The 23094-nt window shown below is 45.8% G+C and overlaps 1 protein-coding gene across 1 annotated transcript in view; it reads left to right on the top strand.

The window, feature by feature from the left end:
• The window catches only part of IFT43 (intraflagellar transport 43), a 46285-nt gene that overhangs the window by 6727 nt on the left and 16464 nt on the right, over window positions 1-23094 (top strand). Inside the window, 3 exon segments of the mRNA XM_049825298.1 lie at window positions 612-641; window positions 10028-10095; window positions 22897-22929. Of these exon segments, the coding sequence (XP_049681255.1) occupies window positions 612-641; window positions 10028-10095; window positions 22897-22929 (131 nt within the window).

Here is a 23094-nt window from a genome sequence, read left to right as displayed (position 1 = left end):
ATATACTATATGGTTAGCTAAAGTTCATCTACTAAAGCTAGCACCGTTGTTAGCTATGCCTATCTTAATGTGAACTGCTACAGCTCCTGCTCCTAGCGAAGGATCTGAGGTTGACTTGAGAAACAGTAGCTCCTGAAAAAAGGGCTGCAGCCTGCTACAGTATATAACTCCTAGTGTGACCAGTCCAGCATAATTTCTGGTCTCTGGCATGGTTGCAGAGCCTATCCATACGAATCTTTCTAGTGTCCTACACACCTGAATAATTTGGGTTTTCTCATGTTGTAGGGAGAAGTAATACTGTTCTCACTCTCATTTGTAGGTTTGTTTTTTTCTTTAGTATGCTTTTCAAGGTCTGATTGTTGGCATACTTTCCTGCCATTGCCGTCAAACAGACCTGCTTTATAGTATCACAGCTGATAGATGCATAAATGGCTGTGGATATAAAAATCTTAGAATGGTGGGATCAGCTTTTCACTTTGTTCAAGTGAATAAGGTTGCAAATCATGTGCTGCAGGACAGCCATTCATGTCAATCTTCAAGCTATTTTGTGCAGGCTTCCATAGTTCTTTCTTTTAACTTCTTTCTCTCTTTTTCCTTCCTGATCCTTCTAGGATGAAGACCCTGAGGAAAAGGTTGACCATGTAAGACTAGAGGCTTTCTAGGTAGATGCCAGCTCCTCTGAGGGGGACTAGTAGGACTAACCTATTCATGTGTCTGGAGACTACCTTAAGAGGGGACTCTTGTATTGGAGAGTAGGACAAAGTTTGCCTCAGATGCAGTGCCTTTGCTGCATCCTCTGTTCCTATTGCTGACAGGGTTTTTTTATTATCTTTGTAACAGCTGCTCTTATCAGCTGCTGCATCTTGTTCTGAGGTCACGGATGTATATGTGGCCATTGGAAAGATACTCTATTTTAATTTAAAAGTCAGGGCAGCAATTAGCTAATAGAGTACAAAACGTGACTGAGCCTAGATTTGCTGTCCAGTACGGTTAGCTTGCTCCCATAACATGAAAACTTGTCTTCAGGGTTTATGAAGTCTTGCTGGTGCCCCAGAGGAGAAGGCCAGCCAGTAGTAACAAGGATGTCTGCCTTTGTATTTTCTATGAGTCTTTCCTTTTTATTGTACCAGCACTGGAATGCTAATATCTGTGGTTAATAGGATGGCATTGTGCTTCTTACCAGGCTTCTGTTATACAGAGGAAAGGAATACACATATCCTTTATCCTGCAGTATATCCTTATCCTGCAGCAAAGCTAAAATATATCTCACCATTAATTTGGCATTAGAAGCCAGCGTGGTGCTGTTCAGAACAACCTGAGAACTAGTACCTGTTTCTGTTAAAGTCTTTGGGCTAATTGCCTTGCAGTCTTCCTAACCATGGAATTGGGGTTGCCCAATTTTCCCTGGCTAGAGTTGCTCACTGTATATGTCAGACAATTAAAGCATCCTCTCCCATACTCTTAATTGCTTCTGCTAAAGCACCAGCCCAGTACCGGTAGCATAGTAGATTCATTTGTGAAATTTAAAGCGCAGAAAAGAAACCCGTGTCACCCATCTCATTAATTCTGGCCTCAGAAGGGTATGCTCATCACAAGGAGTTAAAACTATTCAGATTAGCTCAGTTTTCTCTTGGTAGTGCTAGAGATGATATTGTAGGAAAGATCCACTGGGTTTATTCATCAGTGAAGGATGGTTCAGGACTATGCCCAGAGCACTTTTCCATTTATCAGGCAAAGAGACCTCCCACTCATGGGTATAGTTTTGGGGACTGGTTACCCAATAGAAATTTTTCCTGATAATTGATCTAAACTTCCCCCGCCCCTCACTGGAACCAGCCCTTACAGTCATTTCACTGGAACTAATTCCACCTCCATACAGTGCCCTAAATCATTGATTCCCAAGGTCTGTCTGTGGTGGCTGGTCATGTGCCACAGGCGCCTTCTTGCTTCTGGCTGCTAAATTTCATTAAAATAACTAAACTGATGTGGCTCTTCCACATGAGCAATTGTTGTTGCTTCAGGGATGTTATGCAATGGTGCCTGGCAAGGAGATTTTCCTTCATATGAAATGATCCCTGCTTTGAAACCCCTGTTGTTTGGATAATTCCTGCACCCTTTATTCAGGCTTATGCTCTTAAGCATCACAGTCACACTTCATAGTATTTTTCCATTTGTAAATGCCCGTGAAGGGTAACAAAATGGTTAACTCAGTGTTGAGAAGTCTAACTGATAGTAAGCTGCTTGTAACTTTATAATACTATATGCTTACAAACTTTTGTTAATTGTATCGTAAGTCTCTTCCAAACCAATTATTATTGGAACTTTATATTATAAAGTGCGATCCAAACCTTGTTGCAGTATATCCCTCCCTTAGTCATTGCCTGGCCAAGCTGAAATACTTGGCTTCTTGAATCATTTGTCCGAAGTTGGCTCCTTCGTCCCCCTGATGGCTCATGTAACCCTTCCCTGAACTCCCTTTGGGCTGTGCTGAGTGTTACAATCTGAGCTCTTCCTGGATTTGGTCCCTTGCCTCTTGCCGCACTGAAGATACTTTGTGGCTGCCTGAATACTAGCAAACAGCCCCAGCTGGGCTGGCAATGTGAACCTACCTGCTGAAGTCCTGCCCTCCAGCCATCTGCCTGCTCTGAGACTTGTTTTGCATCCCCTGGCAAACCACTCATCTTGGATCTGAATTTTTGCCAGTTGAATCACTCATTTGGCTGCACCTTCCAAGGCTGCCTGGGACACTTAGCCAAAGGCTGTAAGGCTGATCAATGGTATTATAAAGGGTGTATCCTAATATCTCAGTTAATTTGCAGAGGCAGGATAGGCAGGAGGAGTATGAACATGGCTGTGAGCCAAGATTTTGCTGGGTTCTCCTCCTGGCTTTGCCATGGATTTGCTTTGGGGCCTTGGAGAAGTCCCTCCTCAAGTTTGCTTGAGTCCCTGTCTGAAAGGAGGGCTAGAGCTTTTTGCAGAAGAACTGTGGGGATTCCCTAAATACAGATCCACAGGGAGGTTTAGATGCCTTATCCTCATAGCAAAAGCTGCAGCCTGGATTATGTGCCTGTGTTGGATGTAGACAATATCAGGATGGGTCTGTGGATCTGTTAAGGTGGTAAAGAGTGTCTGGGGACCGCAGTGTGTCTCAAACCCTGTCCTTCCATGGAGTTCTGGCCCTATTCTGAGAGCTCTGAGAGCATGTGTCCCTGCACTAGCAATGAGTGATCCTCATCCCCATCCATGTTTTGTAGTCTTCAGTAGTGGAGTACTGCTTTTCCTTGCCTTTGGGGACCTCCAGGGATGGAGGTGTTCATTTCAATGTTGAAGCTGCATGCTTTATACATAAACGTAAAGATTAAACCCACTATCTCCTTTCCAAGCTGGAAGATACTGATTTTATTGTCCTCTTCCTCCTTCTGAAAGATGTATCAAGTAATGTTTCCTACTTCCTTAGAGAATATTATATATGACGACAAAGCTATGAGCTGTTCTAGGTCTGAGAAGGTACTCAGTCCTTTCTCCTGAAGCTGCTCTGCTTTGCAAATGGAACTGAAAGAATTTTTGGGCCGCAGGGAAGGACTTCTCAGTGACAGGCACAACATTTGAGTGGGATGACATCTGTTCCAGTCCTAATGAGTCCACCTGGGACCTTGTTCTCTAGTTGTGCTTTGGTAGACATGCCATGGGTAGTCTTAAGGTCCTTCATGGACTAAAACAGGGAGAGCACGTGATTTCTGACTCTTAGCTAGGTGGATGCTGACCTCTGTGGTTCTATGTCACTCAAAGTTTGAGTGATGATGTGCTTTAAGGCGAGAATTGGAAAGAGGATTTGAGGATCTGGCCTTTCCAGAGGCAGCAACCAAGTCCTTCTGTAGTTCTAGTTCCCAGTGCTTTTAAAACAATTTGGGTGGAAAAGGGGCCTATTGCTTTTTAGGGTAAGACAACATGTCAGGAACAATTGTTTTCAATGAATTTTTGTTGGAAGTACCTGAAATGTGAAGCCAGTTGTGGACTTAAGTTGCTACATTGCCCAGTTCGGTGGGGTGGTTTGAGTGTATTTGCATCCTAAAATATAGTGCAGAATGATGCAGAGATCCCCTGGTGAGAAGCAACCTGTACTCTACCTGGGGAGATACCAGCTTGGTTACCAGAAGTACCTCAAGCTAGACCATGTCCAGACTCGAGCTGACTCACATGGATCTTGCCTGCAGGTGTGTCTGCACCTGTGGTGTAGACATGGCCTGGGGCTTGATATGATCAGGGCCTTTAATCAGAGCGGTATTTTCCTGACCCAGTTCTTACCCTCGCACAGTGGTTGGCACCCAGCTCCAAACTCTCATACCATTGTCTGGTCTGGTCTGGTCTGGATCTGCATGGCAGCAACTCCCCAAGTGCTCTTCCCCACATCTGCTGAAACTTCAAATTGTGCGACTGAGGAGCCCAGCACTGGCTGCGCTCAGCTTGGTCCTTACTGGGGGACCTTATATGTGTAAAATTAATCACAGTCATTTAGGCACTGTCCATCCACTCTAGTTCAGGGAGTTCTTGACCTAAGAAGTTGTGTATAATTGTAATGCAGTCCCTTATGGCCCTTTTTGTATCTACAACTTGCACTGCAGTAAGATCTAGAGAATGTTGGTGTGTGACTGGGACAAAAAGTTCCTATCCCAAAGACTTTACAGTCTGACTGCATTGTTTAGCATCTTGTTCTCGCCTGTGATCTTCAGCTTGTAGAAGAGCCCTCACCAGGGGCTAGCTGCATTTTGTGTATGGCATGTTGCCAGGATTTTGCCTTCTTAGGCATGCAATTGAGAGTGGGATGGACTGGCAGTAGATAGCTCTTGAAGTGACTGGCATCTCTGAGAACCTGGGAGGGTTCTCTGAGGCAGAATTTTCTGTAGCTGTTGCACACTGTGAGTGCCCTCCCGTCTGCGTGTTTGTACTGGGCTGAGCTGAATTTGTTCCTCCATGTCCCAGGGTTTCTATCATCTGTTTGGATTCTTGCATTGTGCTAATAAACACCTTTCACCAAAGGGAACCAGCATCCAAGGAAGCACTGGCTTTTTTACGTGCTTCCATTTTACAGGATTGCTTCTTTTTTTCCAGTGGTCTTCTGGTTGCTTGTAGAAATGCTGGACTCCCAGCCTGTTCCTGGGGACCGCTCAGCTGGAAGTTGGCCAGATTCTCCAGGAGGAATCTCAAAAATGCAGCTGAACTTCTGTTCCCTAATTAGGCCAACTTCCCCAGTGTGAGCCCCAGCACTGCATGGCCTGGAGCTCCCCAAGGCCTTGCGCTGCCTCTCTTCTGTGCACCCTGAGTGGCTGGCCAGCAAGGCAGTTACTTTCAGCTTTCTGAGCTTATTTACTAGCCTTTTGATGACAACTACTGAAATAGCATTTCTAGTCAGCCATGTTTCCCAGCCTTTCTAGTAGTATCCCCCTGCTTGGCTACCTTGATGTGGATTAGGGACAATCCCATCAAAAACAGTTTTATTAAAAGCTTTTCCTTTTCCACACATTTGTTTCATGCTTTGAGTGCTCCTGGACCCACTTGAAGGCAACAAAAGAACTGTAGGAGTGGTAGAGATGGATGGGAACATGTCTGACAGTATGTAGCAGAAGGTAGTAGCAAACTGTTTGAGATGTTCATGGCTAGGAGGGCTGGAGGAGCACTTCCCTGTAACTGTGGGTTGTGAGAGGATTCTACCTGGTAAACCCTTGCTCGAAGACTCAGACTGTTGTGCGCTGCTTCACTGTTTTCATGCAGGGGAGAGCAGTAACTCTTGAGACAGGTTAAGGTGCCAATTGCAATATGAGGTGCATGTGTAAACTGACTAGATAGCTGACCACTGTTTTAGGGGCGAAATTCTTGATAGCTGTTTAACAATATGAGCTGCTCCATTACCTGCTGTGATAGATGACTGAGAATATTTGAAGCCCCCAAGAACTATTTCTGTCTCAATAGCGCTTTCCCTAGTAAAGGAAGGTCAATGACCATGAAGAAGGACAGTTTGTGGATGAAATGGAAATCCCGTATTTTCTGCTAGGCATTTAAGATATGCAGAAGTCCTTGGAGGGGATTCATTAAAATCAGACGCACTACTTGAACTGTCTGTGGACATGATAAAGAGGGCTAGCAGAGATGGGTTGTTCTTTGGAAAAAGCCGAGGCTTGCATAGATCTGGGAACTTACCCTTTCTGATATCATGTGTGCTCTGAGATTGGTATAGATTGTAAGTGTTATGTGGCTGCTTGGAAGCAGTGGGGCTATTTGACTTGCAGCTCCTTAACTGGCAGCAGTCAAAACTAATTCATCAGGCCTGTTTGTGGAGATTTGCTTTTCCTCAGTCAGGGGAGCCTCAGGCAACTTGCTGGAGAAGAGGAAGCTTGAGACTGGCCATACTTTTTCTTTCTGCTCCATGGTCAATAGTGGATAAAAGCAAGGCACCTACATACTGTATCAAATTTCACAGTGTTTGTATACTGGGCAGAACATAGATCCCACACATTTTAGGAGATGTATTAGATGACAGGAAGATTGTGTGTCCTCTGTTGCATGCTGTCAATGTCATTTGAGTCCCTGCTTCCCTGCACAGAGTGCTCGCTGTTTCAAAGGAGTTGTCATGTTGATGAAGGTAAATTAATCCATATTTCCAGACCTGCCTGAGAATCTGAGGGACCCAACATGTCCATAATATGCTTGTTTTGTGGTAGGTCCTAAAAGAAACTTTGCTGGACCCTGAGGATCCAGAGACACACAGGGTAGTTGCTTCCATGAGAGAAGCAACATCCAGCTAGCACCTTCAAAACAGCAGACATGATCTGACAAGTAGCCTGGAAATTTCTGCCTTAATGGGGAAGCCAAATTAGAATTCTACATCTGTCTGATAAGAAAGGGCCTGACTACTGATAAAGAAGGTAGACTTTCTACTTCAATGCAGGAGAGATGGAATTCAGGCCAGTCATTTTTCAAAGGGAGAAATAAAATACTGATTATGGTGGTAGTATGAAAGTGTTGGTAAGGGATGTGGCCTGAGAAATACTGTAAAAGTACCATCACAAAAATGGTGAACTGAGTTTCTGAGAAACAATAAAATAAAAAGCTCAGACCATGGCAACGCTCCTTGAAAAAGTGGATTATCTGCAGAAACAAAGGTAGAGGAAATTTTCTGGAGATAAATAACTGACAAAACTTAAGCGGAAAAGCAAACCACAGCAAGCAATTGGTTAATGCAGTGAAAGAGCAGCAAGAGCTGAGAGACAACACAGTTGTCAGGAGCTGGTGGCATCTCAGTGTTTTGAACACCAAACCATTTAGGTGTATATCTTAGCTTTGCATCTGGGAACATACCTAAAAATCTTGCCCAAGATATAACACATAGGTACCAACAAGTTCTGATCATTTAAAGCCCCCAGTCTTTTTCACCAAAGGTGTGTTCAGGAGCACATTTACTCCATTACAGAAGACCAATGTCCTCTGTTTCTGCTCTGCTCCCTCTGGGTTGACGTTCTTCCCACTTTCTGTCTCAAGCTCTTGCTTGCAGCTGCAACATCCCTACCTGTCACCACATTATGGCAATGCATGACATTGCATTCTCAATTGTAAATTATGCTGAGGTTTTAGAAATGTGAACGTATATGAAGGTAAGTTTATTTACTTGACAAAAGTGCATGTGGCATGTGACCTTGTTATGGCACTTTCAAGGCAACTAACAAAGAAAAGCTATTTATCCTTAGCTGACAGTTAACATTGCCTTTCCTGTTGCTAGTGCTCCTGTAGGCAGTTCAAAAAGAATTACCTGATTTATTGCAAGAGGAATAAAAGACCTGTAGGCATATGTGAGGTGTTTGTCAGGGTCTGACACATTCAGGGTTGCCTGGTGTGTATGATCAATGGGAAGATGTTACAACATTGGCAAGACATTGGAATCAAAGCCCTGGGTGCCGTGGAGTTGTGCCCTGTGCAAAGACTGGGGCAGTCATTCTCATCACCCTCTGATCTGGAGTGCCACACTCCAGTGAGATATCTTTGATCTGAAGCCTAGTTTTGATGATGAGGGAATTAAATTGCAGGTCCATTGGAATGCCCTGGAGATGCTGCATTTTCCCTCAGCCTTATGGCCCAGGTTCCTTGGTGACATTTGTGTAACTGTGCACCTTTGTGAGGAGTTGTGAGGCTGTGTTGGGAACACAGCCTGCTGGCTATCAGAGGGATGGTGGGAGGGGAGGAGGGTTGTTTGCATGGGAAGGATCTGTGTGGGAGGGAGTGTGTTTTTGAGGTAGGGGTGTGTGTAATGGGAATAGGGATGTTTATGTGGGCATGCACACCCATATGTGGTGTGTTTTTCCCCTTTTTCCTGGGCTCTGGGTGTGTCCAGAACCGAATTCAAAATGCTCCTTTTTTGGCACTGTAGCCTCTTCTCTGGTTTGGCATCTTAAGAATCTGGGGGAATCATTTAAAGATCAGAAAACTCCATTCACTTGGGCCCCTGAAGGCTTCACATTCTGTGACATGGTCATTCCAGTCGACTGAGCTCTGTCCCCTGCGGATGAGCCCATATAAGGAGGCTGTTTCCTGCATTTCACGCTCCCTGCCTGTCCCTCTGCCCTCCTGTGCTCCCTTTGCTGAAGAAAGCTGGTATTTTGGGACTGCAGCTCCTGCCTCATTCCTGCTCCCTGTTTATTTTTGGAGGATGACTATTTTTGCTCCTATCAGGGAGCTATGCAGGGTCGTGCCCCCTCCCTGCAGCAGGCAGTGGCTGCCCCTGGCAGGGTCTCTTAATTTCCCACACTCACAAACAATGTTTCTGCTTCAAGAAATAAACACAGGAGACCCCTACCATCAGGGGTTAGCTCAACCTCTTCCTCATCTGTGGCAAGAGGTAATTTGACTTTGGCTCAGGGTTGACCCCACCACACACACAAGGTCCTCTCTGTCCAGTCAAAAATCCTCAGGAGTTGCCCAGCTCGTTCCCTTTTGTAATAAAAGCTGTGGGAGCCACTTGCCCCCCTCCCCTCCACCATTGCTTCAGCTTAGGCTCCTTTGCAGTTACCATTTTTCCTGTTTTGGGACATCTTTTACCCAATCATCTTTTCTCATGATGGTCCCTTCACAGGTCCCTGTAACCCATCTTCCCTCACTGGGCAGCATCAACTGGGAACTACATAAACTGAAACTCATCCACTGGGTTCACCTTGCCCTTCTGTTTTCACCGCTGCCTGTCATGCAAAACACTGAAGGCACTGTACAAGGTGCTTCAGGCAGGTGGAACCAAGCCCAAAACTGCAAAAGGCAATAGGCAGTTGTCACACTGTGGGCACTCATGACCCCATTCTTTGAAAATTCCCATCTTAAGCCCCAAGCTGAATTCATGTTCTCTCTTGCTGTGTGGCAGAGTGCCACACAAGACAATGCAAGAAAAGAGCAGGGAGTGTCTTTAAGCTCCAGATGATTTCCCCTTTAGCATTTCAGTAGTGGCAGTGGTGGGATTCATCTCAACTAGCTTTAGAGGTGTTTGGTATGGCTGGCTGTATCTGAACTCGGCATCTAACCTCTTGTTCTAGGCAGTGGACAAAAGCAGATGCTTTTTAGGAACAATTCTTCATCTAAAACAAGATGTCTAAAATGTGCTGCTTTCTACCCTAGGAAAGATGTAACATGATAATACCAAATGTGGGGAGCAGTAATGAATGAGTTCCTGGTGAGCCGTATTTTGCCAGGGGAAGGCATCCTCAGTGGATCAGTCTGCTAGTGTACTGTGTCCTGGACAAGCCAAAGGCACACAGACCTGAAACTTGTCAAGATACTGATTAGTGACACATCTTTTGCTTACAGAGACCCCTAAAAACCTGTCCTGCAATATTTGTCTTCCTTTTATTTTATGAATAAACAGCATTTTAAAAACTCTCTCTCCATCTATTACTTGGTAAAGTGTTACATTAGTATGTGTGGACCTGGTGTCTCAGTTGGCTTGACTCTGCTTTGACTGGAGCTGGCTGTAACGTGTCTCTTCTCTTTATTAAAGGGTCCACCACCTAAACCCCCACGCCGGCAAGGAGGCTGGGCAGATGATCCTGTACTGGCACCTACCAGGTGAGTCTTCACCTCTTTCCTTATTAAGAGGGGCTTAGGCATGGATTAAGTGAACATTACTAGTTGGGCTTTGCTGTCACAGGCATTGGAACAGTTTTTCTGGATCTTGTAGATGGCCTGTGTCTCCAGTGTCATTGTAATGCCTTCAAACCATTTGAAGTATTGCTCTTGCCTGGTTCTACTGGCTAATGCTTTTTATAAATTGGACTGGTGGGGCTCAGAACTGTGTACATGTCACTGTCTGCCAGAGGCAGTATATTTCTTACCTGGTGCAGTAACTTGAAGGAGTCAAGAACGTAGTAAGCATGTTAAATGCAGGAGCTGGGAGGAAGGGGATTTGACTGGTTGCCTCCTTTCCAGGACAGTGACACATGACAGTGCCCCACTGACAAGAATGCAATGAACAGTTCAGGATCTAGTGATCTGCCTTGACAGTAAAGGTGAAATTTGTTGATGTTTATGTGTGTATGGGGTTATGGTATAATGAAGATGGACGGAGATGGTCAGTGAGAAGAGATGGGAGGAAAAAACCTACAAATTGTAGAGTGTAGGTTGAGAAGCCTGATGCTTATGAAGGACACCTAAGAGGAAGGAAGTACCTGGACATGGTAATAGAATGGGTGTGAGAACTAAAGGACAGTTCAGACTGGGAGGAGATGACTTGATTTCAAGCTATCTGTTATTTTTCAAGCTGTAAAGTTATGCTGGTGTTACAGTTCCTAGTCACAGAGCTGAAGAGCTCAGCCATGGAGTTGTGTATATGGTATACATTAAAGCCTATAATAAGAGTGTATATGCCTGGACATATACTTTGGAGGCACTCTGATTTATGGAAATGTTACATATGTTCTTTCCTGGAACCCTGAGAATGGGAGAGGACATCCAGAAACCTGTTATATAGTCAGTATTTCTTGGGAGGTGAGAAGAGTGGTTTAATATTCTGGGGTAGCCTTTCTGGAAAACAGTACTTTTCTGGGAAAATTATCACTTTGTTAGTCTCTGAAGAATAAATCAGCTGAAAATCTGGAGACTGGAGTAAGCAAAGGAATAAAGATCTCAGCCTGAATTCCTTCTGTTCCTCTCCAGTTTAACTCTGATAATGGTATTATTTTTCACGGGCTGGCTGCAGCTAGAAGTTGCCATTGCAAAGATGCATCCACCTCAGGGTTATAAAAGTGCCACCCATGATCCTGGATCTTTGTAGGACTAAGCAGAAGCTTTACGGAAATGTGACAGCAGAGAACAAGGGTGAATTGCGTTGTTTAGGAAAAATATATTATGTAATTGTTGGCTAGGTGAAGGAATGGATTGGAGGTAATACAGTTATTCAGGGCTGTGCCTAATGCGCCCTGAAGGACAGTGTACAGGTTCCTAATGTAACCACTGTGCCATGTGCTAGTTTAGGATGTTTTCCATTGTTTGACATTAGCCTCATCTAATAGCTTTGGAGCAGTAGCTATCAGTGGTGCTTCTTCAGCATCCCAATTGCATGGTTTACAGATATAGTGGGTGTCTGGAGTAAATGCTCCTATGAGGTTGGACACTATTTGGGAAGGCTGCAGACCTTTCTACCTGTGAGACTCTGCACAATGGGACATGAGATGAAGATGTGCCCCTTGCTCAGTCATGCATATGATATCATGTTATATCTGACTATTCTTTTCATTTGTATTACAAGCTTTTATTGAATAAATTTTGTGAAGGGGAGGTTTGTTCTGACTTCCTTTAGTTACATGAGGTACAAGGATTTTATACTAGTTCCCCTGTCTTTTCTTTCCTTCAGCTGTGTATTCTCCCCAAGCTGATCTCTCTTCTTTCCCTTAAAAAAGTCTGAGGTTCTGACCTGTAAGGCTGTCTTTGTGACATATCCCAGAGTAAAGCCTTCATGTGAAAAGTCTGAGTCATTGGCTGATGTCATACCAATGTTGCTGTAGCTTTGTTGTTTCTGTTTTCTCAGGCTCTATCTCCCCACAGCTTTTCAAACAATTTGACTCAGTTTGGAAGCCCATCAAGTTAACTTGCTCCAATTTCACTAGTGTAGATGTAGTTAGAATAACATGCTTCTATTGATATATCTGATGTAGGTATAAGCACTTTTATGCCAGTGTAACTGAGCTTACACTTGGGAGTTGTACTGCTTTAAGTAATTTGTTTTTCAGAACTGACAGTGTTAAAATCTGTGGTTTGTTTTTTTTTTCCTTAGAAAGGAAGGATGAGCAGAGTGGCTACAGTTAGATTTTCTGTGTTGTGTAAATATATTGTGGGTCAGATGGGATACTGCAGCCACTTGTGAAATGATCTTGTAGCTGTTTATGTTTTATTCTCTCCCCATTTGAGGTCTAAGCTTTTAGTTCTGTTTCTGACAGATGCAGTCAGTTGCAACTGCACACTTGTTGCTTTTTCTGTAGGGATAATTAAACTCTTTGCTGCTGCATTTCTAGTTCAGAGTCTTAGCAGTGTGAAATGATCACTTGAAATTTTTATTTTTGTTTCCATTTGGCACATGTTAGTATAGAATTTGATTTGCAACCTGGTTTTCTGTTTTTCTACCCTTGCTGCTCCCTCTTAGTCCCTTACCTGCCCAGCTCTTGTCATACCTAGGTAAACTTGGAAATATTCTCACCATCTTGCTGATTCTTTCCATCAGACTACTGCTGTCTCAGACTGTTGCAAGACAGGAAGAGGAGGGGGGCCCTTAAGGTTTTCCAACCTGTAATTAGTTTTGAAATTAATTCGCACAGATGGTGTGCAAGTACGATAAAGTATTTTATGAGTTGCCATAGCATTTACCAGTGCCAGATATTTAAATTCCTGAGAACTATCAAAATACTGTCTTTTACTGATAAGTTTTCAAAAATCAAGCATGGAAAGATTACTTTGGACTCCCAGTACCTCTGTAGAACAGCTGTCATTGCTAGGACTCCCATTTTGTATTTACAAAACACAAATGGATAAGAGATAATGATGAGGACTGCAGGTAAATGTCTGAGCAAACCCTCAGACTGTTCCTCTGCAATCAGCAAATAAATGGTGCAAAGTAGTGAGAGAAGAATCTTTTTTCCTTACCGATATGAGTCTCTGCACCTGAATCTGCTGTATTTATTTAAATTTGTAGTCAAGAGAGAAGAATCACTCTCTATGAGAAGGAGTCCCATTGCTGCCACAGCAATATTCTAGCCCCAGTATTAGAGGAAAGGGGACCAGCCAAGAACCTAGGCAGCCACCTGGGGCCTAGTACTCTGCTGAGATTACATAAATAACAGTAATTACAGCTGGTTTTGCTACAGAAGCAGCTCTCTAACCACTGGATGGAGCCCAAGTGCCATTCTGAACGCTGTGCTGATGTCCTTAATGACATCAGTGTTGACACTTGTGACAAGCAAAGCAGAGGTTTATTGTCAGGTTATCTCATGCATCAGAAGGAAGAAACACAAAGTGCTTGCCAATGGGAAGAGGGAACTTAGTTTTCCATACTGGTGAGGATTTGACAAAGGAGAGGTGCTTCCAGGATGCATTTAATTCCAGCTTCTGCTGATCTCATCTCTCTGACTTTCCTTATGGAACTTCATCCATTTTTTTTCCCTATTATTGTCATCTTTATTTCCTTGCTTCTTGGGACACTTCCAGTTTACTTGGGTGCTTGATCTCTTTGGTCTTGCAGTCAGCCCCTTAAAATTCATACAGTTCTGCAGGCAGCAGCTAAGGTTGTTGTGGAATAAACACAGCTCATTTCAGGTGACCCTGCAAGCAAACGCAAATGCTGTTTTCTGTAGGAAGTGCCTTCCAGTGCCTGCATGTGTACCTCCTTTCTTCTACAGGCATCATGGCAGTTTAGCAACAGGTGCTCGAGCTACAACTGGAATTTCTCCTTTCTGACTGATAGGTCATACAGAGTTGGAATAATGAAGGCTTGTTTAGGAGAATGACCACGCTGAAGTATTTTGGAACAGAAGTGGTGGTACTGTGTCCAGGAATGCATTTAACAAGAAGGTGAATATTAAGGGCCCGTAGGAAGGAGGGGAATGCAGTTGGGGTGACCTTTAGAGCACGGTAACCCATCCTCTGTGTAGATATCATTTAGTGCTCTGGAGGGTGGGCAATGGTGAGATTGCACCCTGGAGCTGGAGGAAAGTTATTTAAGAGATTAAGGGGTTTTATGATTCAAGGTCTCTAGAGGTAAGTAAAGTTAAAAACCTCCTGTTTCAAAAATATGGGCTTAAACTATCCTGCGTTGTATCTATACGAAATGACCCCAGAGACTGCCTGGTTTATAGAACCTCTAGCCATCCCTGTCTTGCAAGTGGGAGTAGTAAAGTGCTCATGAGTTTCTCTATCTGACATGGTAGGGGGAAGTTTGTGTCATTGCTTCTGCCCTCTACTCCCAGTCCAGCAGTGTTGAGGTAAATCTGACTCTGGGCTTCCCTGTGACACTGCCATGTTAGGAATGGAGCCGGGCTCCTGGCTGTGGGGAAGACGGCAGCCTCACTCTGCATCTTGCAGACATCTGTGGATGTCCTCGATGTGAAGAGTATAGGCACAAAGGATCAAGGCTGCCAAGCGAGGGGGCACAACTTCGAAGGAGAAGAAAGAAAAGGAAGTCTGATTAAGTTTTGTCTTGAAGTGTCTGTTTTTGGGTTTGTCCCTGCATTGATCTGCAAGGGAATGAGGCAAGTAATGGCCCCTTGGGGACCTTCAGGACTTTCCTCTCAATGTCAGCCGTCATTTTCAATCACCCTCTCCCTCCCAGCCATTAATTTTGGCCCAGGATCATGGGGACTTGTCCATCTATCACTCCTAATTGACACTAAATGATCTGTCAGTTTATTGATGAACGGCAGGAGTGGAATTGTCACAATATATTTTACTTTCTAACAACTCCTCCTGACAATTTTACCTTGTCCATCTCACTCTCCTCACATAAATCTCCATTGGCCTCTCATTCCTTCTCTTGGGCTGATCTGGTGCCAGCCGCCTCCATGCCATCGGCACGCATCAAGGACATCAAGATGGCGGTAAGCTGCAATGTGCAGGCCCAGGGTGGGCTTTTTCCTCTCCCCCCCCTCTCCCTTTTTCTTTTTTCTTTCTTTTTTTTTTTTTTTTTTTAATAGGCTGGATGTTCCAGGAATGCTAACAGGCTCTTGTCCTCTTGTCCCTCCATGTCATTGCTGGGGTGAGCTCTCCTTGGTGTTTCTGTTTAGACTCAGTAAAAATAACTGGCAGAAAAAGGAAAGTCCCTAAGAGACAGAAGAGTCACCTGAGAATCTCTCAGTACCATGGCTGTGATGGGGGATTTTTTTCCTTTTAATCCTGCTTAGTGTGACTTGCAAGGGTTTTCTGCAATGGGAAAATGCTAGACTTGTGCCCATGCCTGTGTCTTTGCAGTGCCCAGAGGAGCCTGGAAAAAGAGATGGCCATTTTTCCCCCTTTTTTCTTTTTTTTTAATTTCCCTTTTTCTTTTTTTCTTCTTCCTTTTTCCTTTTTTTTTTTTTCCCAAGCTAGATTTCTGTTTATTTTTTCTCTGTTAGTGAAGTTTTCTTTGACTTCTTTTTCCTGAAAGACACTGGGCAATGGAAGAACTAGTAGGATTGTAGCATCTTGCTCCCTAGAAAATGAAGCCTGCATGACAAAAACGGAACAAGAGTATGACATTTTTGGTAACAGTCCATGTAAGCTGCTGAGGTGGCAGAGTGTGCTCAGGGTGAAATCTCTTTGATTTTTTTTGACTGAGGCCAAAGCATCTTCCTTCTTTAGTTCTCTGCATCTCCAAGGAATTTACCAGCAAATTCAGGGGATACTATCCTTGCTGTCCCAAATATTTCTTGTTTAAAAAAGCACAACCCTGTTGAAGAACACATGCAGTTTGCAACCCTTCGGTATCTATCAAACCCAAGGCTAAAAACTTGTCTGGCCTTTGTAGGTCACCTCTAAATTGGCTGTGAAGTCTAATAACTTCATGCAGTTTACCTGTGGAAAGGGACCTACAATGACCTGATCTACGTGCTTGGCCCTATTTCCCCCTCCCCCAGTCCCCCTCTCTATATAACCCCTCTACTGTTCTCAAGTTCTTAATCCAAGTTCTTAAAATATCTTCTTTCGGAAGCTGTTGCTCTCAGATGACAGCACAAGGTGCCGTTCAGTAAATAAACACCTAGCTCTTCCTAGTGTTTTTCATTTAAATGTTTTCGGTGAGGCAAATAACAAGAAAGAAGTCTTCAGCCTGGTACTTCAGAATCGCGAGTTTGTTCTCTGTTGTGGGATTTGAAAAAACCAAACAACCTTAGGTGCTTTTTCTTTGCATTCTAGTTCTGACTCCTTTAGCAGTCAGTTATTCTGTGTAACCATGAGGATCAGAAGTGTGCTTTTCCCTTTAAATGGAAACTGAAATGCTCCTGTAACCTCAAGAGCCATTTGGTGTGAGTTGGCCCTGGTGCTTGTTGGAGACCAAAAATGTGATCACTTGGATGGGAGTCCCTGTTCTCAGGGACCGAAGATGTGTGGTGAATACCTCTAGAAACTGCAGCGCTGTTTTCCCACACAGCAGGAATTCGTATTGAGTGTTGTTGTTTTTTCTGTTGCTCAGTGGCAGCTCTGAACGGCTCTGCTGGTCAGCTCTCTAGCAGTGAGCGAGTAGGGGAACCCTGGGAACATCTGTTACTGGACAATGCACTGAGTAGGCTGAGGTTCAATGACCCCCATGAACTCTGTCAGCTTGTTCTTTCGTGCCAGTTCCTAAAGTCCCACTTGCCAGAGCTTTCCTCCTTTGTTGTTTCTGCTAAGCAAGCCCACCTGTTAGGACATGAGGAGAAACAACACTTCTGCTAGAGATTGATTACTGCCTCACAAGCCTATTTCAGCTGGAGCCAGCTAGCCGCAGTGTTGATCAGATCCCGTCCCACAGAGCATGCCTGCTCATCGCTGCATCCTTCTTCCTCCAGTGCCGTGCTCCAGGGCAGCGTGTTCAACATGTGGTCCGGGCAGCCCAGGGAGCCTGTGAGGGGCCAGAAAATGGATGGCGGGACCATTACCATTTAAAACAATGCATGTCTGCCCAAAACCCCGTTGTAGAGATATAGATAGCCATGTGCCCCAGGGCTTGGAAGTAGAAGGCTATGAGGTGACATCCTATGATAGAAATAAAGGCTCATAGTAGTCCTCGCTCTGCTGAAATCAATGGCAAAACTTGCCTTGATTTTAGGAGATGTGAAGATTGGACTCTGTGATTTAATCAAGGTAAATCTGGCTTTTCCAGGCTGCCACAGTCCAGGGAGAGGGGGTGGAAACTTAACTGATCAGAGCCCCAAGGAAGGTGCAATGGAATAGCTGAGAAGACACCTTGTAGTAGTAGTGCTTTCCAGCATGGGCTGCAGTTCTAGTTTACATACAGCTTCGATAAGTGATTTTCTCCCCGTGTGCCTCAGCAAAGAAGCAGCGACCAAGACCCACACGTGGAGAGCTGGGAGAACCGATCAGTTAGCACTTGTGCGTCAGATTGGATATGTAACTTAGTTGTGCCTTAGGCTATTGAACAAGCTGCAACTCTTAGCTCTCCACCCACTCACTGTGGTGATGGGCTTTAAAAAAATACTTGAGCAAGAGAGTACAACGTGCTTTTTAATCTCCCCCCCCCCCCCCCCCCTCCTCCCTCAGGCCTAGACCTGAACTACAGTCTGTGCCCTAGAGGCAAAAGGCTTCATGTCTCCCTGTGGGCCGAGCCAAGCCTTCGGCGCTGGGGTGGGTACGGTTTTGGATGCAAGCGCAGAGGCAGAACGCCGGCCAGTGACTAGCTTCCCGCACACGCAACCCATCTCGCAGCTCTCGCTTTGATGGCCCTGCTCTCTCAAAACAAAATGTATCTCTGAACATCAGGACGTTCCCTTTTCTTCCCTTTCATTCTTGTAGCAAGAGGGCAGCTCGAAGCAGCTTTCTGGTTCCACGTGAGTCATAAAGAGAAGCGGCTGAGACGTGCCAGGAAATAACGCTAACCCGCAGGCAGATGAAATCCTCCCCCCCGCTGCGGGGGCCCTGTAAAACGTCCCGAACGCGCTTCGATCTCGACTTGTGGCCCCAGCGCGCCTGCGGTGCGCCCCGTCCTCCCGGGCACAGCCGGCAGCCCCTGCAGATTGCCGGTGTGACCGCCTGCAGACAGTCACGCCGAAGCCCCGCTGCTGGCCTCCCGCCTCGCTCGGCCGCGGCCCCGGCGGCCCGGCCCGGGGACCCGCAGCCTCCGCGGGGAGCCCGGGCCGGGCGCCGCGCCGCGCCGCCGGGGCCCGGCAGAGGGCGGCCGCGGCCCGGCAATGCTTGCGGCGCCGGCGGGCGGCCCCCGGGGAGCGCGGCCGCCTCGGGGCCCGCCCCGCCGCCGGGAGCCGCGCCGGCTCCCCGGCACCGACCCCCTCGGCGGTGAGGCGGGCGCTGCGCCGGGGCGCGGGAGGGCCGGGGGCGGGGGGGGGGGAGCAAAGCGGCCGGCAGCGAGAGGAGAGGCTGCCCGCCCGGGCGGAGGGCAACCGGGCGGGCCGAGGGTGCTGCCCGCGCCCCTAGCCCTCTCTCGACCTCGGCTGCCGCCCCCCGCCGCGCCGGACGGGGCATTCCTGTCCAGCCGCCTCGATGTCCGTTTGTTTTAACAAGCCGCCGTGATTGCTTCCCTTTTCCTCAGCTGGGCTGCCCGCTCTCGCACCTCCCTGGGAGCGCAGAAGAGGGCCTCGGATCTTGCACGCTGGCCTCCCGGCACCTGGCTGCGGCTCAGCGCAGGATGCAAGTGTGTCTACAGCTCTCATGAGCTGCGGACGTTAAAGGATTTCAAGGACGTTTCCCCCCATTCATCCCAGTTATGTCCCCTGCTAAAATAGGTTAACGGTGTCTAATTAACCACTGCACATTGTCATGCTGCATAAAGATAGCATCCTGGCTGTTCTCTGAGCCCTGCTACTTTATCTCCATTTAGATCTCCGTGGTAGTCCATTAAATGAGAAAGAAACAGTTTAACAGAGATGATGTCTACATTAGAACTGCCTTTCACCCTTCAGCGCAGAAGTTGCAGGCAGCTCCAAGGCAGCTCGGCTGTAAGTTAGGGGTGTGGGGGGGAAAGCCTCAGTTTTGAGGTTTAACCTCCTCTCATTAGTGTGGAGGGAGGATTCCTGCTGGCCAGAACTGAACAAAGATAACACTCGAGCAAGATCAGATCTATATCCTCTGACCCAGGAGAGGAATAGGTATTCTGTACTAGGAGTTACATAACATGGGGTTACATGGGGTCTGTCGGGGTCTTCTGCCCAGTTTCTCAGCTGTTCAACACCCTGAAATAGAGAGGGGGTCAGCAGCTGGCCAAAGCCAGAGGGAATGTTCTGGGATGTTGGTTACGTTTGGGAGCACAGGCAGCCTTGCAGGGAAAGGGTGTTTAAAAGGAGCTGTCCGGGTGACGGGGTTGGACCCTGTTCTTTGGCCCTCCAGATGCAATGGGCTTGTCAGAAGAAATGAAAGAGACAGAGGTATCGCCGTCTCACAAAAACTGGGGGTGGCTGGTGTATAATACAGCAGACTGAATGCATTTCTGAGCACTGCTCCCAGGAATGTATTGTCTTGTTTGCCCTTACACCCTGAATGGGTGTATCTATAGTTCGTACACAGTTGCTCATTTTGTAGACACTTGTTGCTACCCTCCCTGGGCTGTGCCTCCTGCTGGAGCAGACAAACCAGAGCAGTGCACTTCTTGTTGCTGAGATCGTAAGAAAAGAGTAGGAAATCTGTCTATGCTGGCTTAAGTCTGGTTTCTTCCATGTCTGCTTTCACTCTAGAGAGCTTTGCCCCTGTGGTGAACGAAGAGGATGATGTGTACCCAGGCCTGATATTCCTGAAGGATGAAATGTTGGTCATTGGCACTTGTTGGTCACTTGTTGCAATTGGCACTGATAAGCTGAGCCAGTTCTCAGAAAGGGGTACTCCCCAATGCTTAAAGCAGTGTGATAACTTTATGGAGAATGCCTGTGGGGCTTCCCATAGCACCTGGAGGGCAAAGAGGCAGGCAAGTGACTGGTTCTGCAGGAATAGTATCTCCATCTATAGCTTAGCCCTCGGCTAAGCTTATGGAATGGAGAGGGTTGGAGGTGGGGCACCTTTTGAGGATCTGTTAATGACTTAGCTTACTGCCTTGAAGGTTTTTAACCTTAGGGCACAAGGCAAAGCTTGTCTTTTCTCTCAGGGTCACTTTGTTAGGTACATTTAGGTAATGTGATTGGATGGAAAAAGCAAAAGATTAATCAGGAACAAACCAAAAATATTTTGTGAATTTTTTTTTCCAATCTGAAACAAGGAATGAAGAAGTAATTTGACATCAAACAAAATTAAAGGAAGCCTCCTGAAAAAAGAAAGGAAATAGTAGGCTGGTTGGTATCTTTACCTAATAGCTCAATCATTAAGGCCACAAAGAGTGTAAAACATGCAATTCCTTCCTGTGCCCCAGAAGTTTCATACTATATTTCTGCATGTGAGCTTATCAGCTGGTTTGAAATGCCAGTTTCATCAAATAATGCTATTCCAAATCATATATTAAAGGACATATCTAGTACAGGTGACTGGAAGCAGATGTCTCATCTAAACAGAACAACAGTAATTTCTAGCTCCTGCTCTAGTGCCATTGGTATTTAAATGCTCCGTATAAATCACAGTACTGTTGGCATGAGAGACTGGCATCACCAACTGCCACCTTTGGACCTGTGGCATAGGGACAAGGGTGTTCTCCTGGGGGGGCTGACAGTGGTGCTTTAGCTTGCCTTAGAGAGAGGAGGGAACTGTCTTGTTTGACAGGAGAGTGGTCTAACACCTGGGCTCTGGGATTAAAGGGGTCAGTACTATTGTTTCCTCCCAGTTTATGAATTTGTTCCCCAAATTACTATTTTTTCCAATCTAGTGCAGCTATCTCATAATGAAGTATTTGCTTATTGCCCTAAATAAGTCCTTTCCTAGCGGAACAAGGAAAAGTTGAAAAAGATTTAAGTCTTGGAACATGAGTGAAGCAGTCTCTTCCTCTAGGACAAAAATATGACTGCCTTCCCTGTGGGCCACCTGGATACCTGTTATGACAGGGAGCTCAGGAAAAAGAGACAGAAATTGCTTACAGGGATAGCAGGAGTGACCCTCTCCTGGGAAGTATAAACATGTGGAGTGTTTCACTCCTGCCTGGGGATAGGAGATGAGTAAAGATGTAAGGAGTGTGAGTACTGAGGAATAGAGTGTTATTTGGGGCTGGACAATTATCAAGAGTAACAGGATCATGCTAAGAAGAGGTTAGATTGAACCTCCAGGGAATAATCTCACTGTGCAAGGCTGTGCAATGCCATCATTTGGGATGCTTCAGCTCAGTGAGGGCAAGGCTCTGAAGACAGGGTGTGGGAAGCAGTTCTGTGAAGGCAGAAGGGAGAGGATAAAATCTTGGATAAATAGGATAAATCTTGCATCATCTTTCCATCTCTGTCTTCTCAGATTCTAAACTCTAGTGAGAGCTGGGAGTGGGCTCTCTGAAGCCATCCCTTTCTTTCTCCATAGTATCAGGTGGTTCACAAAAAGTGCTTTGCACTACCACTGCGGAGAAGGTCGGAGCTGGACAATTGCTCCTCACTGGAACAGCTCTTTCCTAAATTCCCCAGCTGCATTGCACTTCTGCCTCTTCTGATGAACAGAAGTGTGCAGATATAGCTGAAAGCCCAGATGCAGATGTCACCTACACAGCTGCAGTTCTGATTATAGCAGTGGATATTACTGGGCTCAGATGTGCCCTGCTCGTTGCTCTCAGAAGAGTAGGTTATGCACCGGAGAGCTAGATGAGGACCATAACCTGCTAGAACAGAGAGCAGATGAGGAGAGGACTGTCACATCTCATGGAAGTGCTTTGACAGGAGCAGTGCAAGGCAATGAAGCAACTTCTCTTACATCTTCCTGTGTCCTGGGATAGTGCATGTGGTAGGGGAGAGGCCCATGTATTCTTTGTCATGACACCCTGACTTCAAGGGAGGGGAGAATATTTATTCCCAATGCATAGAGATGAAACTTCACTGTTCAAAATGGCCAAAGCAATCAGCAAGTGATGGAGTATCTGCTAAAAAGAAACCTGGCATTTAATTAACTTTTCAAAGTGCTGGTTCAGCAACCTCCATGTTTTACATTTTGAATATTGAACAAGCGTCCCTAATCGGGACTGAATTACTTCTGGGCTTGCTGGGGTGGAGAGCAAGGGAGCTGCCATTTGCCAGTGCCTCCCCCCCACGTTATTATTATGAACTCCTGTTAACTCAGCCAGATCAACCCTGATTTACTGCAGCAACAGCATGTCTCACCTGAACTTGGCCAGCTCAGATGGGGCTTCTAACCTACAAAGGCAACCAGATAATCTTTATGCATGACCAGGGGGAGGAAGGACCTGTTGATCTCTCAGGGATAGGTAGACAAAGTATAGCATCTTCTTCACTCCGTAATGTGCTGACCTCTCTACTCAGGTAAGGCAAACTTTACCTGCAGCTGATAGCAGAGGGGATGAAAAAGTATCTGAGAAGCTAAAAAACCAGGGACTATGGCTCTTGCTGTATCTGGGCATGGCTGTCTTTTTGGACCCAAATAGTTCTGCTTCAATCTGATGCACTCAGGGACTTTTTGATACACTGGTTTAATGGTCACTCAGAATTTTTCAAAGGTGCAATGTGTTATATCGGATCTGGTATAGGAACTGTTTTGCACAATAACAGTGATATAGGGAACAGTGCAGTTTTTAAATTTTTTCTAGACTTTTCTAAGCATAAGCCTTTCCTTGTCTTGCAGGTCAGGAAGAAAGCATGCAGAAGAAGTAGAAGAGTAAGTTCCAGTTGTTGCTGAGACTTCTTCCATGACTTTTACATCTGATCTCATGGAGTAGGGACATGCTACTCAAAGCACCAGTACACCAAGATCTGGAACTTGGGAAGGGTGCAGAGCCTAGCATGAATTCATGTCATGTGTCCTGGGATGGTGCAGGGCTGG

The sequence above is a fragment of the Accipiter gentilis genome, chromosome 22, assembly GCF_929443795.1.
Source record: "Accipiter gentilis chromosome 22, bAccGen1.1, whole genome shotgun sequence".
NCBI classification, from domain to species: Eukaryota; Metazoa; Chordata; class Aves; order Accipitriformes; family Accipitridae; genus Astur; species Astur gentilis.
The sequence above is the reverse complement of the archived record's forward strand: the minus strand, read 5'-3'. Positions and strand labels throughout refer to the sequence as shown.